The sequence below is a fragment of the Fundulus heteroclitus genome, chromosome 9, assembly GCF_011125445.2.
Source record: "Fundulus heteroclitus isolate FHET01 chromosome 9, MU-UCD_Fhet_4.1, whole genome shotgun sequence".
Taxonomy (NCBI): Eukaryota; Metazoa; Chordata; class Actinopteri; order Cyprinodontiformes; family Fundulidae; genus Fundulus; species Fundulus heteroclitus.
The window spans coordinates 21,227,380-21,245,107 of NC_046369.1; the positions used below are offsets into that span (position 1 = coordinate 21,227,380).

At 39.6% G+C, this 17,728-nt stretch overlaps 1 protein-coding gene across 3 annotated transcripts in view; it reads left to right on the forward strand.

Moving 5' to 3' along the window:
- ttc39a (tetratricopeptide repeat domain 39A) overlaps positions 1-17,134 on the forward strand; it is a 37,954-nt gene extending 20,820 nt beyond the window's left edge. For all 3 annotated transcript variants that reach the window (XM_021324239.2, XM_021324240.2, XM_021324241.2), the window contains 16 exons: positions 4,143-4,274; positions 5,650-5,690; positions 5,919-5,986; positions 6,072-6,136; positions 6,281-6,380; positions 6,643-6,708; positions 8,262-8,370; positions 8,479-8,546; positions 8,638-8,697; positions 10,172-10,333; positions 10,545-10,636; positions 11,889-12,009; positions 12,543-12,654; positions 13,020-13,134; positions 13,353-13,469; positions 15,535-17,134. In XM_021324239.2, coding sequence (XP_021179914.2) covers positions 4,143-4,274; positions 5,650-5,690; positions 5,919-5,986; positions 6,072-6,136; positions 6,281-6,380; positions 6,643-6,708; positions 8,262-8,370; positions 8,479-8,546; positions 8,638-8,697; positions 10,172-10,333; positions 10,545-10,636; positions 11,889-12,009; positions 12,543-12,654; positions 13,020-13,134; positions 13,353-13,469; positions 15,535-15,649 — 1,543 coding nt within the window. In that variant the 3' untranslated portion in view covers positions 15,650-17,134. The remainder of the gene's footprint in view (positions 1-4,142; positions 4,275-5,649; positions 5,691-5,918; positions 5,987-6,071; positions 6,137-6,280; positions 6,381-6,642; positions 6,709-8,261; positions 8,371-8,478; positions 8,547-8,637; positions 8,698-10,171; positions 10,334-10,544; positions 10,637-11,888; positions 12,010-12,542; positions 12,655-13,019; positions 13,135-13,352; positions 13,470-15,534) is intronic.
- Positions 17,135-17,728: the final 594 nt, after the last annotated feature.

The following is a 17,728-nucleotide window of genomic DNA, read 5'->3' on the forward strand; positions in this document are numbered from 1 at the left end:
TAAGTTACTCATTTATCAGAGAGAGGAAGTGGAGTTACAGCCGTGACAGAGGTGCTGGCCGTTCATGTGGTGAGAGCAATCAAAGTCATTAGACCTCAAACTGACTGGTGAAGGATAGCATTGAAGACAATAGAGACACTAATTCAGTTATACTGAAGTTAATTCAGTGAGTTTTTATTTTTTTTTTAAAGACAGCTGCCCGACAAAGTATGCACTCAGCTGAGAGCGAGAGAGGCTGCATCATTACATCATTCTGTTTTGCTTTATAACCTAACTTTAAATTATCTTTTTATTCATATTTCTTAATCCAGTGAGTAACTGTATGTGTTTTTGCCATTGTCATACCCAAATTTCCCCATTGTGGTACAATAAAGGTATTTATCTTTCTATTACAACGTAATAAGCAGTACAATACGGTGACTAACTTGTTAATGTGTATCAGACCCTTACACTGAGCATCAGCTGTAGACTTCTTTTGTCTTTTTTTTTTCTCGTACATTCACAATGTACATTTGAGCAACAAAATGTTGCTCAAATGTACATTGTGAATGTGCAGTTAAATGACAAAGTCCTAGTCTAGTCTCTAATTTAACTGTTGGCTGTATTATCACAAAATAATATCACGTTTATTGCCTCCCTACCATGCATGGCCCTGAACTGATCCAAACCTCCCTACAGATTAGATTTATTGGCAAATCCAAACCGTTTAAATAGTTAAATAAAACTATTATTGTGAGGATGTTATTAAATCGTTGAATTATTATTTTTTTATTCTGTACAAAAGCATACAGGGAAAAATATACCAAAACAAAAGCAAATATCCTGAATTTTCTCGAACATAGAGTTGGAAGAGAGGTTTGCAGGTGTAAAGTAAACTGTGTTTGCGGCAGCCAGTCGTAGCAGAAAGAGGAAGCTAACAACAGCTGCCAACAGACCCCCAAGGAGGCAGGTGGTCCAAAACCCTAGAATGACTAGAAAATATCTTTAGCAGGACTTGGTGGGTGCAGCCATCGATGTTTCAGGTTACACAGTAAGGTGCATGCTAAATAATGAACGTCTATAGGCTTACACTACAGTGGATGTACCACTACTGACACAAAAGTACAATAAATGTCAGTATCAGTTCCCTCACAGCTATAAAATAAGCCAAAGAAGTGTTGTGATTCTGCTCTCTGAAACTGTGAATCAAAACTGGAACTTTTCATGCCTGTGGCTCTGCGGTGGTTTATGGAGGAGGAAGAATAAAGTGAAAATTAAAACTCATCTACAGTGAGGCACGGCTGTATGTCGAAGATACTCTGGGGGGTGAAAACCTGCAGCGTGTGAAAGGCGAGATGCATTAAATCAAGTATCAGAAAACCTTGAGATAAAATGCCACTCTGTTGAGGAGGAAGCTGAAGCTTAAGCCTCGCTGGGCCTTCAATAAGTCAGGAAAAGTCCTGAAACATACTAGAGTGGCCATCTCAGGTCGCTTCCAGCGGTACTTCCATCTGTCCAGGACCCCGCATGAAGACCTGCTGTCCCCCACCAGTACACAAGCCACCGGCGTCGGTCAATAAATCAATCAATGCTCAATAGAAATACAACCTAATTGTACCGTCTAAATATGCAACACGCATAAAAACATTTTCACCCTTAAATAAATGGACGAGGAGGACCCTTAACGTGACGAGAATTGACAGAAACGTTCAGATAGTTGAACTCCAGCAAAATTTCACTCACTCTAGACGTGCATTAACCACGCCTATTTGTAGTTTCGCTTCTCTTTTTTCGCAACGATTAAAATGCTGCGATGGCAAACCGTTAATTCGCTCCTTTAAATAAGGCTAACATGTAAATCCCTCGCTCCATTGGCCTTGTTAATTTTCGGTGTGAACGTACCTTTAGAATGCAGAAAAAAAAACATCTTCTCCATCAGAGTTACATGGTCTACATTAATATTGTGCTTGTGTCCCTTTTAACTTAAAATTATCCACTATATGTCAATCCGTGGATTGACATATAGTTTCCACAATCAGTGGAAATTAAATCCCAACTTGGTTAGCTCGGATCAAAAAGATACCAAAATGTGCCACCAGCATGTTGCCTGAAACACACATAATTACGGTGTACATTTTAGGACCTCCTCATGTGAGGGGGGGGAAGCATCATCAGACGTCGAATCTATCAGCTTCAGACTTCTGACTTAACAGCACCACACTAAAAAGTCTCAGGAAAAAAGACGTCAGACTGGATCTGCTATTGTCACATGCTGATTGTGTATTTGCGTCACCTGCAGAAGGAGTTTCCCTCTGACGCACAAGTGTCTGAGAGTTTTCAGACTTCTAGATCAGATATTGGGAATATGCAAAAATGCTTTTGAGTGCGTTCTTGCAAATAAATGTGAGTGAAAGTTCGTTGTGGAACTTGTTAAGCTACTGCACCTGTTGGTGGTGAAGCTGTAGTAGTTTGGTTGTAAATACAGGTCAGTTTTAGACAATCAGCCCTCAGAATAGCCAGTAGCCACGTGTTTCTTTATTTTTAGACTTTTGACAGGGAACACTGACTTTGGTGTTTTATACTAGGGTCTCTGTTGTTTCTCCTACAGGTTTTACGTATTTAGGTTAGACTTTTACGTTCTGTTTTATCTCTTTTGGGTTTGCTACTTGAAACATGTATAGTCAATCTATCATAAAAAAATAATTTTGAGTTTTGTCCTTTTTTTTTTTAATCAGGTTTTGTAGTTGTTTTGTCTATTTACCCTTTGACCACAGTCCAAAAGCAGGCTTAGCTATATTTGTGAGGTTAGTCTTTTAATAAAAATGTATTCTTCCATCCCACTCCATTTGGAAATGTTGTAAAACACAATAATCTGAACATCAAGACATGACATTTTTTTCTGTGTTTATGTTCTGCTTTGGTCAGCGAGTTTGAAGTGAATCTGCTGCAGGTTTTCAGTCATTCACTCTGATACTGATCTTTAAAATGTTTACTCTGATTTCATACATTTCCGCTGTCAAATTCAGTCCATTTCTGTCAGGAATAAAAGGCGAGGATTACACTTCCTGATTCGACTTGACGTGTGCAGAGCTGAGTCCAAGGTGTGCCTGGGGTTGTGTGTTTTAAAGAGATTACATTACAGCTCCTCCCATGCATCAAGGAACATTGTGTTAAAAATAAACAAATGCCCTGTTTTTAAGCCAGCTGTGTCAGACAACTACATTCATGTCTGCAGCCGACAGGTTTCACAGTGTTAGCTCTGGTTGCCGTTGTGCTTAAGTTACCCTGGGAAAGATAGTAATGTAAAGCAAATCCCAGTGGTTGAGCCTGTGGCCCAGCATTGTCTGACTGCTTGTTGTTCCTCCTAGTTGTCACTCCGGTTGGACACGGTTAGAAGAACCATTTATAAACCAGTTCAACCTTAATATTCAAGCCATGCCATTGCTTTCTTATTAGGGTCATTGCGCATAGTATACATTTCATGCAACAAGCGTCTAAACGTGTATAAACGAGAAGGACGCAGCTTTTTTGTCCCGTTCGCAACATTTACAATCTCAGGTTCGTCGTGACTAACTTTGATGTCCCACGTTCTGCTTTGTGCTTATTTTCCGTGAGCTGCTGAAATTCGTTCATGCAAACATTAGCGTACGACCGGTTGGAGCTGACTGATCGCAGGGGCGGGTCACATGAAAGGCAGTGAAGTGTAGTCGGAGCGAACCGACTGCATTCCTGGCTGCACACCTGTCAGCACCAACAAACAAAACCAAGACCACGTCTTTTCACGTGCGAGCAGACCGTACTCTGGTGATGCCTGAACCCCTCCAGCTCTCTGGACCGTCGAGAACACCACCACCAAGCATGACTCCAGAGGGAAAGCTCTGCAGTTTCCTGTAATTCATTGAACGCATATTAATGTGGGAACTAGTACAGGTGATGTTTTAAATAGACCGATATCGAACCAGTCCAACAGGGAGATCCACAGAAAAAAATGTGGCTGATGTTTTTACTAAAACCTCGTTGGGTCCATCCTTGTTGAACAAAAGGCGATGACTCAGGAACATTCACACTTTTAAAAACAAAAAGGAAGGTTTCTCTCCCTCGACGTGTTTCTTTCACCGTGTAATAAAATCCTGTCCAACGTCTGCCTTGCTTTGTTTTGACAGATCCAAAGACAGCATGTACCACGCTTTGACCTACGCCACTATTTTAGAAATGAAGGCCATGATGACCTTCGATCCCCAACACATTCTGACTGCGGGCAGTACTATGAAGGAGGCGCAGGTTCTCTGTCAGAGGTGAGACTTCCCTGCGGTTTGAGAGTGAAACACAGCTGTTTGACCTGGGATGAATAAATAAATGAAGGCGGCGTGTTGCTCCTCTCTGCTTGGTTCAGCAGCCACAGTCAATATGTTTGTCGCTAGTTTTAGTTGGGTGAGGATTGTTTTAAGCGTTTATACTCGTAGGGACGACGCTTCTTAAAAACACTGAATTTTGTGATTAACGTCAAGCAGAAGTCTAAGAACAAGCTAAGATTATCCCGACTCGGTAGCACAAAAATCTTACAGAGACCTGTAAAAGTCGGATCTTAAAGGCCGTGTGAGAATCCAGCGCGACGTACACGAGAGTGTGAGATCAGACCTACAGCTTTCTTTTTTGGGAGTTGTTAGCACTGCTAAAGTATTTATTAATCAAAGGTAGTGTTACGCCACTGAACATGCCTCTGAGTTTTAGCCTCATTTTGTCACATTACAGCCAGAAATCGGGTTGTTTTTATGTGAACTGCATGTGACCAACACATTGTTGTGGATTCGGAAGAAAGATGATTCATAGATTTAATTTTTGTTTACACAAAGGTAAATTATCTGAAACTTGTGGCATGCATTTATGTCCACACCAAAAATAAAATCCAGTTCAACTAATTACCACTTGAAAATTTCTCAGGTGGGGCAATCTCTTTATCTTGTGCTCCACATTCTGGACTTTACAGAAAAGTAAACACACACCATTCCCATAATGAAACATGGTGGAGGCAGCATGGTCATATGGGATGGTTTTTATTTAGCTGGGACAGGAAAGAAGGTCAGAGTGTGTGAAAAGATGCATAGAGCTAAATACAGGCGAATCTAGGGGGAAACCTGTGGAAAGCTGCAATGGACGAGGCTGGAGCGGAGGTTCACCTTTCAGCAGGACGACGGGTTTGAACAAACAGAGCTACAAAGACGCGGTTCAGATGAAAGCATTTCAATGTTTAGAAAAGCCCAAACTCCACACATAAATCGCACTGAGAATCTGTGGCAAGACTTAAAAACATACATGTTCACAGGTCTGAATTAGCTTTAGGTATTTTCTTTTAAAGAAGAATGCACAGAAAAATCCTGATGTGCAAAAGACCTGCAGCCGTAATTTGAAGAACACGCGTTTCTGCTAAGTAGTCACTCAGGGAAGTGAAATGCACATCAGTTGTTAGGACTAAAAACCACCTTGTTTCTCGTTACACCTCACAACTGTGGGCCTCTTTGTGGTGTATCACATGAAATCAGTATAAAACGCTCTAATCTCTGTGGCTGCTGCGTGACCAAATGTGAAAAAGGAGATACTTTTGCATTGTGCATGAGTGATGATTTCATGTTTTAAAAATATTAATTTTTTTTTCTTTGCTTTCCCTTTTAGACACAGAAGGAAGTCAACTTTCGCAAAAGGCTTCACGGAAGGTCAGAAAGAGTTAAATATTTCGCCACAGTTTGTCAGACGTCAGCGGTTTTCATGTTTTTTCGCTCTTGAATGTGTGTCAGTCTAAACTGAGGGAAGCGTGTTGGTTTGAATCCTGCGTGGCGTTAGGGTTAAGATACCGTATTTGTTGGTGCAATCTGCTGCTGCCTGTGTGCACGGCCAGACTGTATCAGTGAAGGTAATTTGTGGTGTGATCATGTTCACCTCAGAGGAACTCCACGCGGAGGTTTGCTACGCCGAATGTCTCCTGCAAAGGGCAGCGCTCACCTTCCTTCAGGTCAGCCTTCACACGTCAGCCACATGCAGTCTGGTGTGCAGCTCGATCCCTCTGTTTATAGTCTTCCTGCTCCCTTTCTGTCCAGGATGAAAACATGATTAACTTCATCAAAGGAGGTATTAAAGTCAGGAACAGCTACCAGACATACAAGTGAGAATCTCAACCATGTCCATGCTCACGCTTTGACATTTTCCTGCTTCTTCCTGAATCATTCCCATTAAATATCTTGTCCTAATGCTTTTTTTTTTTTTTTTTGGCAGCGTTTGATTTTCTTAATTTATCTTGTCCTCTCAGAGAGCTCCATACCGTCCTGAAGTCTGCTGCATACACTCAAGGAGACAATCACGGTCACTTTGAAGGCGGCGTTAAACTGGGAGTCGGAGCCTTCAATCTTGTAAGTGTGGAATAATATAACTTTTAATCTGTTAAAGGGAACGCCATGTTTTAGAATCCTAATTCAATGTTTAAAGCACACATTCAACATTTTTAGATGCTTAAACATGCAAAGCAAAAAAAAAAAAAACAACAAAAAAAACATTAAGAGTCCGTATGGTCTACCGTCTGACCACATTTCAGAATGAGTTGGTTTTTACCATTACTTTAATAACAGAGAAAATATCCCGTGATCCTGTGAGCTTTTCATCTGCCTCCTCTAGATGATTTCCATGCTGCCCACACGGACACTAAAGCTGCTGGAGTTTGTGGGATTCTCCGGCAATAAGGTGAGTCAAGCTCAACCAATGAATCACTCTTTATTTAGGAGTAACACAAAAGGCTTTATGTTATATAGAAACAAGCAAACAACAAAGCAAGATTACCAATACTAAACATAAACTGTGCAGAAATGGGTGGTAAACTGGTAATATTGGCTTAAAAGACTGAGGAAATGCAGTTTTTGTTGATGAGGATTTGGAATCACTAGAGGTGGACGTAAACATCCTGCAGAGCATAGATTGTAAAAATACCAGTGAGCGGGAACAGTAGGATCACGTTTAATAAGAATAAAATAATGCTAAGTTATATGAAATCTTTAAATCAGCCTCATATATAAAAGTTAATTAATTACAGCGTTAAAACAAAAATAAATCAAACCATTCAAAATCTATTTAAAATGTCTCACAAGCGTATTGAAACCACAGCTATAACTAACTTATAAAGTGATTGATTTAGGAATAAATAAAATACTGATCAGATTCAGCCAAAAATCCTAAATTTGCTCTTAAAATCATCAACACTCACAGCTCCTCATGTGTTCAGGAAGGCAGCTCCGCCAATGACAGCTGTAATAGAAGTGATGATGATGATGATGATGATGATGATGATGATGATACACCTGTGGCTTTTGTTTTTACGTTTGTTACAATGAAAAGACAATTTTTCAGAAGACCTGAGCAATAAGGATCTCTTGTACCATAAGACTGATAGAAATGTGAGAGTAAATCTATTAATAGATTAATCATTTGCTTAAAATCAATCCCCACTGAGGTAATTAAAGCAGAGACCTTATAATCACTGTGAGCTCTCTTTCTGATGTTTCTGACCAGAAACGAGCCGAGCGTTGAGCGAATCTATTCTGTGTGAGATTAAAAACCGTCTCCAAATTGGGCTGAGAAAGAAATGGTTGGACTCGGGTAATGTTCTGCAATTGATTCAATGGTTCTTGATAAAGCCTGGCGCAGCAGAGTATCTGTTTTAAGTTCCTAATATGGATAGTAACCCTTCTGCTCTCTTTTATTTAGCACCATTTTGGTTCATCTATAACAGGATGTACATTTTTACTCTTATTTATCTATATTAACTGACTGCTAAATCATACTTTCTAGTGATGCACTAAATAACTACTGATATGACTGGTGTGGAACCTGACACATTTGGTGAAAGCGTGAAACGAAAGTTCTCAGCTGCAGAATTGACTTTGAAACTTTGACCATGATGAGTAATGCGACTGAAATTTCTCCTCTTTATATGACCCGTCTATGTTTCCGTTGCCTCTAATTTCATCCATGCTACCGATATTCAGTAAAAAGCAAACCTACCCGTGAAAGTTTTCTGTAGTTGTTTGACTCGAGGTCTCCAGCAGAGGGCAGCGGTGCATAAGACTGGTTCATCAGGCGCTTTTTGCATGGCAGAGGAGTTGTGTCCTCCGACCCAACTTCACATCATAGAGAAACTGAATTCGTGTGCTGATTATTTTCTGATTTGTATATCAGCTGATCTTCCATGAGCAGAGACTGAACTCAGGCTTGGTTTTATCTGTGTTTGTGTTCTCGTGCAGGAATTCGGTCTCCAGCAGCTCCAGGAGGGCTCTGCAGAAAGCACCTTCAGGTCGTTCCTGTGTAACATGCTCTTGCTGTGTTATCACACGTTCATGAGCTTCATTTTGGGTACGACACACACACACACACACACACACACACACACACACACACACCAAGCCGCTCAAAGACTTTTGTAGCAGACACGGGTTAATTAGTTTTGAATGTCTGTCACAGGCACTGGGGAGGGAGACGTTGAGGATGCGGAGAAGCTTTTGAAACCATATCTGGAAAAATACCCTAAGGTGTGCAATAACAAGTTTGTATTCACATTAGATTGTCTTCATGCCCTGAAGTGTGTCGATCAATCGCATATACGTTTTTGCTTTCCTCCAGGGATCCATCTTTTTGTTCTTTGCTGGTCGAGTAGAGGAGATTAAAGGCAACCTGGATGCTGTAAGTACTCTCATCATGGTGTTAAATCAGTGGCACGTCACTAATGGGCATTAAAGCAATTGTCCTAATGTCACTAACTCAACTGCTTAGTATGCAGTAGATTAAGAGTCAACCACCAAGGCAGCCCCTCTGGTTCTACGCTGACAGCTCGCAACACAAATATACAAACTATTGTATGATGAGCTGACCAAGACCTGCTGCATAAAGAAATAAAAGAAATATCCAAGCCATGATACTTTCACATTCACGCTTCACAGTGTTTAAGATATTGCATTTATGCAAAAAAAAAACAACTGTTTTCAGATGTCCAGACCATTTAATTTTACTCATGTGTTAAAACAACATTATTCCAGAAGTCCTGGTCTTTGTCTACATCTTCTCTGGCAAACTTTATTCTGGCCTTCATGGCTTTCCTAGAGAACCGAGGCTTCACCTCCTATGAAATATATACTTTTAAAGTCTGTTACTTTTGTTTTCCTTAACTAAAACATACTTAAAACCTTTTACCAGATTCATAATAAGCTTCTTTTTGAAAGCCTCAGACTTTGTGGGGGGGGGGGGGGGTAAAAAAAACTCAAAAGGCTGAGTGATGATGTTTTAACATTTACACCTGATGTAGTACACTTGTTTGTAATTTTAGGCAGTAAGTGGGAATAAATGTGGCCATGTCCAAATCTGTTCTTCACCAAAAAATAATAATAATAATAAATTGAAATTCCACTGCAAAGTTGAAACGTATTTCTTAAAATTTTATTTATTTTACATATTTTCAGTATCGTTAATATTAAATCTGTATGTCAGCATGTGCCATAAAGTTATATAGACTATTGTATGGTGTGTTAATTTTTTTTGGCTGTAGATGTTCCTTGAAACTTCTCTTTTGCAAGGCACTAAAGCAATAAAATGGATGATAAGGATGCTTACTATCTTTATCATTATTACTTTTGTACAGATTAACAGCTCAGTGCGGTCTTTTAAGGGTGGACTCAAATTCTACATCATAAACAAACTCTGCCTAGAGACCAAAAAATAAATAATTTCTCATTGGTTATCTTTTTCTGATTTAAAGCTGCGCCACCCATTGTGCAAAGCTCAAACTGTGAACACAACATAAAACCCATTTAATGTTGTCATACCATACGGAAGCATCCATTCAAATGTCATTTTTAAAAATACATTTGTAAAATGAATACAAAGAAGGTGAAACTGCTACATAACAAAAATAATGAAATCAAACAGTGTGCCTCTAAAATAGTAATACAAGGAATTGAAATCAAAACAATACATTTTGGCTTTGATTTTAACATTTTAACTTTTTTTTGCATTTAATTTCCCATAATAGATTGACGTAAAGCGTAGATTGCAGTTTTTTCTGAGCATCAAATTAGTACGAATTTGTCTTTGTAGCGCTGAATGGTTTTTCAAAACGCACAGGCTCATTAAAACATGACCGCTGTTATGTGTTTTTGGGCAGGCTATCAAGCTCTTCCAGGATTGCTGTGAGGCGCAGCAGCAGTGGAAGCAGTTTCACCACATGTGCTACTGGGAGCTGATGTGGTGCTTCACATACAAGAGGCACTGGAAGATGGCCTACTTCTACGCTGACCTGCTAAGCAAGGAGAACACCTGGTCCAAGGTTTGAAAACATAGATGTAAATGTTTAGACGCTAAGCCTTCTCCCAATATGAGCCAGTTATTTCCATGCAGGTATACATTTATAATTATTTCCAGTGCAAATTTAGTCAAGATGTTGTAAATCTGTTCTTCGCCCCGGAGAGAAAAAAACAAAAATCCTATCTGAAGGTTTGGTGAGCTTGCTGTAGTAAGCACTTTTTATTTCCCCTCAGGCTACCTATGCTTACATGAAAGCAGCCTATCTCAGCATGCTGACTGCAGATGACTGCCTTACCTTTGGGGAGACTGCACTAACTCTGTTCAGGTATGAGCCCAGATGATGCTCAAATTACTCACAACAAAGTGAAAGACATAATCCATCCTGACAGTTCACTACAGAAATGCGGAACAGTTTGGGGCGTCATGTTCAGAGGTTTTTGTTGATGTGCAAAGTTGAGAAAGTGGAGCGTAATGCGCTCATTTAAAGGCAGAAAGCTAAAGATGAAACTCAAGCTCTCAGAATCCATTAGTATGTCATGGACATGGTGCGTTCTGGGCCTTTATTGGCAGCCATGGATCCTCAGAGCAGCTGATAAATAGGAAGAAATAATGGCAAGAAGGCAGTAAAAGGGTTTAAAGAATGCTGTTTGTTTATATCGAGATGCTCTATGTTGCATTAGAATTATACTTTTATGTCTTCCAGTAGGTTATTTTTCAGCTGTTTCTCATCTTTATCCACAGCTGTTTGTTAAAAAATTTGCCTGTGAGACATTTTGGATAAAGGTTTGATTCAGAAATGCCTTTTTTATAATTACTTTATGAAAAGAAAGACATATCCAGATAAATATCTTACATCGGCATTCAGCCTAAAAATATTGAGATATTATTGGTCTGGAGTGTCGGTCCGTAACCTGGCAGAAATATGTTTAGCTTAAACCCATGGCTGGAGTTGGCGCAAACACGTTTGAGAGGAAGGGAGGCTGAATTTTAGTAAACGAAAGAGTGGGATTATTTTGCCATTTTGTAACCACACCTTTGGTGTAGTGGCTACTGGCTCCATTTTACCAGACTTTTTGATATGAAATGGGGCCACAGGTTGTTCTATGCCAGCCATTACAAAATGGCTCTGGATCACTTTGTAACACTGCTTTGTGCCCAAACATTGCCATTTCATCCCTTTGAGGTCAAAGTGGAAGAAATAAAAGTGCAAAGATCAGAACTTCCCAGGACAAATAGAACCGGCTATAAATAAATGGCAATAAATTTTCTGTAATCCCCCAGCAGAAGGAGTCAAAGGGGAAAGAAAGTAAATTTGAAAGAAAAAGCATGGGTAAAGTACCTATAGTTCATGCAAAGCACCCCTCAGTTTCCTTGGGGCGAGTTAATTTAAGTATTGTTAGTACATAGAGCATGGAAATAAAAACTAACAAATGTCAAATTGTTCATTGTCAGTTAAATAAACTAAAGTCAAGGATCAGTGTGGGATATTACAGAAAGATATTTTCTTAACATTTTCTCACGTTTTCTCTGTTTTACTGTTATTTACATGTTGTTCTTCTTTTTGTCTCACGTTTCAGGCAAGTGCCTGGGCTGAAACAGAAAATTGCAGGAAAATCCTTGCCAACAGAGAAGTTTGCAATCAGGAAAGCCCGCCGCTACTTTGCAGAAAATCCTGTTCCTCTTCCAGCTCCTCCACTGGTCAGTACAGGAAAATGAGTCGCTTTAAAAGTCCTTGTAACGTGTCAAAAACTGGAACACACAATGTTTCATTGCTGAAAAAACCTCAACGTTAATCAAAGAAACAGAGTTTGGAGTCGCCAATTAGACTCAAAACAGCTCTAACCAGAATATTTATTCTTATTAACTGTCATTTATCCTTTAATGAGACCCAAATCTTGCTGCTTATTGAACAATGGTTTTCTGTAATAGAACACCTATTAAACCCAGTTATATAAGCAGAGGTCCAGCCCTCTGATCAGTCAACTTTTCCTCTCATTGCTGACAATGCGGCTTTTAAGTGAAGGTACACAGGCAGCCATGTAAGGTGTTAGTAAATATCAACCAGTTAAAAACCCGATATTTGGAGTAAACATGATTGCATTTAGAATAGTTTGTAATGGCGGCGTACTTCTGGTGACTCTATGTGAGCTGCAGTGAACATACTGTGTCGTGACAATAGGAAATGATGATGATTGCTCCTTTTAAAATTAACTTTTTTGGTGATTTTTCAGGAGATGATGTACATCTGGAACGGCTACACTGTCATCGGGAAACATAAAGACCTTACCGAGGGCATGCTGAAAATCCTGGAAGAAGCGCAGGAAACAATCGAAAGCTTCCCAAGTATGCAAAACTATAAACTGGGATACATTTTTCAATTTTAAGAATTAGCGAAAGTTGATTCAGTATATGTTTGATGTAATTCCTTGTAAAGTTACTAATACTCCTTCAGCCTTTACGCATGTTGTTATGCTATAACTAGAAATTTGCATTTTATTGAGATTTTATGTTATCAATCAACATGAAGTTGTGCATGATTTCATAGTGGAAGAAAAATGAAACATTATTTGTTATAAATAAAAGTCTGAAAAGTTCAAATTATATTTAGCCCATATGCATCCATGTGTTGCAATTTATCCTGAACGCCTTCATCTGTGGCAGCTTTGCACAACTAAATGACCGGATAACTAATTTTGTGTCTTTGTCAGGGACAGAGTACACCATAGATGATAAGTGTCTGCTGAGCCTTTTGAAGGGCCTTTGTCACAAACACCTGGGACACCAAGAGGAGGCTGAACACTACTTTACCCTCGTCCTCTGCAAGTAAGCCTCGTACAGTAACACAAACACAGACGGCGCATTCACCGCAAGAAGCAATTGAGGAAAAACTCATTTTCCCCTTCCTGTTTTATGCAGCTAGCCTGCAGGGCTGTTCTAGTGAAGCCTATAAGAAACAATGTTGTGCTTTTTGGTTTACTGCGTGAAAAACCAAGCAGCAGATCACTTAAGCTGGAGACGTTGTGTTTTGTTGTTTTCTGCAGTGAGTCTCAGATAAAATATGACCACTACCTGGTACCTAATGCCCTACTTGAGCACGGTCTGCTGTGTCTGGAGCAAGGCAGAAAAGACGAAGCTGTTAAACTACTGGAAACAGCAAAGTAAGTCTTTGAGCAAGTAAATTATTTACAGTGAAACCAAAATTATGTCACACCCCTGGCAGATTTGGGTTTAAAGTAATCTTTTAATATTACCAACATATTTCCTCTGACTTGAAGCAATGTAAAAGAGAATTAGTGCAGGACGCCAACGATTAGGGTAATGGCAAGGAGGCCTTCCAACCTCAAAGACTTGGAGCTCATCAGTAAAGAAAGATAAACAATCAAAATAACTTAAATTTTATTGTCAGTCGCAGATGGTGACAGAAATTTTTCTTTGATGGTGTTCTGACAACAGCATCTCTGCACTTAACATACAATTAACACTTCAAGACGCACGTAAAAAGCACATTAAAACACATAAAAGTGCAGTTAAAAGTGTGTAAAAGTGCAGTTATTTTAAAGTGATCGAGGTAGATATTGCAAAAAGAAAAAATGGCTATAAACCTTCTGGCTGACAGGAGCAGCTGGACTACAGAGATGGAGGGGATATAAAGGATCTTTGTGTCGTTTGGAAAGGGAGGTTTGACGGGAACTGATAATTGTCCTGGCCTTGGTTGTGATCTGGACCAGTTCGGTTGATTTATAACCCATCGAGCACGATGAATCCTGCCATTGTCATCTTGGAATATGCCCGGTGCATCAGGGAAGAAACAATCCATTGATGGAATAACCTGGTCATTCAATATATTCAGGTAGTCAGCTGACCTCATTCTTTGTGCCCCTAGTGTTGCTGAACCCAGAGCTGAGCAGCTGCAGCAACCCCAGATCACAGCACTGCCCCCACAGGCTTGTACAGTAGCACTAGGCATGATGGGTGAATCACTTCACCTGCCTCTCTTCTTACTCTGATGTAGCCATCACTTTGGAACAGGGTAAATCTGGACTCATCAGACCAGATGACCTCAAATATTCCAATATTTATGCCCCCAAGCAAATTGAAGCCTTTTTTCCGGTTAGCCTCACTGATCAGTGGTTTTCTTAAGGCTACACAACTGTTCAGTCCCAATCCCTTGAGTTCCCTTCACATTGTGTGTGTGGAAATGCTCTTAAATTCACTATTAAACATACCTAAGTTCTACTGTTTTTCTTTGATTTGATTTCACCAAACGCGCCGATCACGATCATTCAGGATTTTTTCTCTGGTCACATTTCTTTCCTCGAAGATGATGGGACGCCACTATCCTTCCAGTTTTTAACGTGTTGGGGACTTCTTAACCCAATTTTAGTAGTTTCTGCAATCTCCTTAGTTTTCTCTGCTTGATGCCTGCTAATGATTTGACCCTTCAGAAACAGACTGACATCTTTTCCATGACTACAGGGTCTGTCGTTTGACATGGTTGTTTGAGAAATTAGAAGTACTCATTGCACCAGCTGGGCTTAAATAACTTGCCAGCTGAAACATAATCGCCCATGCAGTAATTATCCAATGGGAGGCTCGCACCTATTTGCGGTGGGTTTATTTATATAGCACCTTTCACAGACTTTGAGGGTCACAAAGTGCTTTATAAAAGTGGGTCTGTGTCTTTTAAAAAGGGACATTCCTTTCATTGTTGCAGGATAGCTGTTGGTAAAACACAGAAACAGAACAGGAGGTAAAACTCAACCCTGAGGGGGCCCTGTGTTTAAAACCAGCTTACTTTATTTACTAGTTACCAGTGGTCAGCAGCTGGAGCAAGGGTTTGATTTGCTCCAATCCTGTATAGATTTTTCCAAAACATTTTGGAAACGTATAAATAATCATTATCATGAACTTTTTTCAATTAAATTTTAATAAAAAGAGATAAATTATATATATATTTAAAAGGATAAAAGATCTATTAACTTTTGAGAAATTCCCATCTCATTCAGAAACAAACTTCTGGGTCAAATTTAAATATTTTTAAATCTAAATCTGCCCAAGGTATTAATAATTTTGGGTTTAACGGTACATCTCATCTGCATGTTGTGTATTTTTTACCAGACACATTATTTTAGGCATGACATGCCTACAATTCACCTAACAATATCAGCTTCAACATATTTTGAACTTTATTTTTAATTAAACTTTTCTGCTGCTCTGTCTCAGGAACAATTACAAAAACTACTCCATGGAATCACGGACGCACTTCCGGATCCAGGCTGCTTTGCACAAAGCTAAGGGAACTGGGGTGAACGGCGTCCATGTTCCTTCCAGTCCATAACGGACAGAAGAGGGCACACGAGTGTAGTGACAGCTTGCTGTGCCTGCAGTCCCACAGTGCAACACCCAGCCTGGCCAGCCACCGCCCGTTATGGCTGAAGAGTTTATTTTATTTGCTCATCAAACATGGAGGCTTTGTTTTTTTTTTTTTTTTTTTTTTTTGGTCTTATGCGTGCCATACGCGTAGACATCTGCAGCTCTGACTGGCCTTAACTGACTTCTCCTTCTGATTTCTATGCCTTTTTTTTTTTTTAATATGACAGAGCTTCACTTCCTGATCTGATTTAAAACCGAAATGAGTTGAGAAGTGGGTCGTGTGTTTATGAAACACTGTGGTCTTTCACTGTGACTACTCACAATGAGTGCAAAAGAGAAGCGAACAAGGTCAGATTTCTCTGATGTAAACTTACAGTAGAAATCTACCACTCCAGTCCTCAGGAGTTACGGTCCTGCAGCTTTTAGAAGCGTCCGTGCTCCAGCACAGTCTAATAAAACGGTTGAATTACCTCTTCAGCATGCCGTCTGGCAAAGATCTGGTAACCAGGCATCCATTTGCTCCGGGCGTGTTGACAAAGGGATGCATCTAAAAGCTGCAGGACAGGGGCTCTCAGGGAGTGGAGCTGAAGACGCCTGAGCTGGTATAAATATGCCCGGGTTTGAAGCCAGATCTGAAGGAGAACAATTGGTCACAATATTTTCAAATTTCTTTTGAAGTTCGTTAAATACAGATTATTATCACGGTAACATGATTATTTTGTGATAAAGTTATCAGAATCTAATCATGCAGATTTTTGCCATGTATCAAAATCCATGGCCACCTTAACCAAATTTTACATTTTATTTTCTTGTTAAGATATTTTAGGTTTTTGTATGTACACTATATAATTGGTTCTCTGTGTTTGCTGGAATCATTTTTTTTAGTTCTTTGAGCTATATTGAATACTGGATAGAATGAATTTATGATTTTATTCCACTTGTTTAGTCTCCTTTTGCAACCTGAAACAATCACTTCCAAAACACCCTGGCTATTTATTCCCTCTTTGCACATACTTTTGCAAACTACTGAAATAACTCTCAACTTCCCAAAGTCAAAAAAGCCAGCAAGACTTGCAGACATTCTTTAGATTTACCTACTGTAAACGGCACCTTTTTTTTAAACAGATCGTCCTGTTTTAAGAGGACAGAGGAACGTGTCTTTCAGAAAGGCAGACTCCCTCCTTTTCGCCTCCTGGTGTGTGGGACTGGTTCCAGTGCTACTTGAGCTTGAACAAACGGGCCTTTCAAAGCGATCGGGGCTGTGCGCTTGTCCTCCTGCTGCATCGCTTTACAAGTTGAAGGAAACTCTTAAAACCGCCACAAACCACTACAGCGTTTACAGATTCTGAGAACCATCTGTTGACATCCTCTGCTGCGCCCCTATGAGCCACCTCTTCCCTAGAACTACACACAGAAGGACCCAAAAGTTACAACCGCATCCTGCTACAAATAATCTGTATAAAAAAAAACAAATATGGTTCTCTTCTTACTTGATTGGTGGATGGGTTATTGTGACAGGTTGTGCACATCTTACAGCCTTTCACAAACTCCAATGGTGTACCTGAGAGTTGGAATAATGATTTATTTATATACAAGAGAATGTAGGGAGATAATTTGATTACTTGGAGTCAATTGCAAAACATATTTTAATGGTGGAGGAATGGTTATAACATAATTTTTGTAACTAAGGTCAGTCTCTGGAATGTTTCAGGGAAAATATTAAACTTTACATTCTTATTATTAGTAAAAGGTATATTTTCAGTTTCCCTATGATTTACACATGCTGTAGCTGGAAGAAATTCTAAAGTAGAAGCTGTTGGTGTTTACACTCTGTATATTGTATTGGGCATGGCTACCCACCGATCAGAATGGCTCTCCTGTATATGTTGTAATTTATGATGAAATTATGATGTGCAACTGAACACCCCATTCCCAATTGTCTTCTTTTTTTAATCTAAGATAATTATATTTCTACATGCACGGTATGAGGTTGTATAAGTTATAGAAAAAAGAGGCAGACCTTGCTTTTATTTATTTGTTTAGC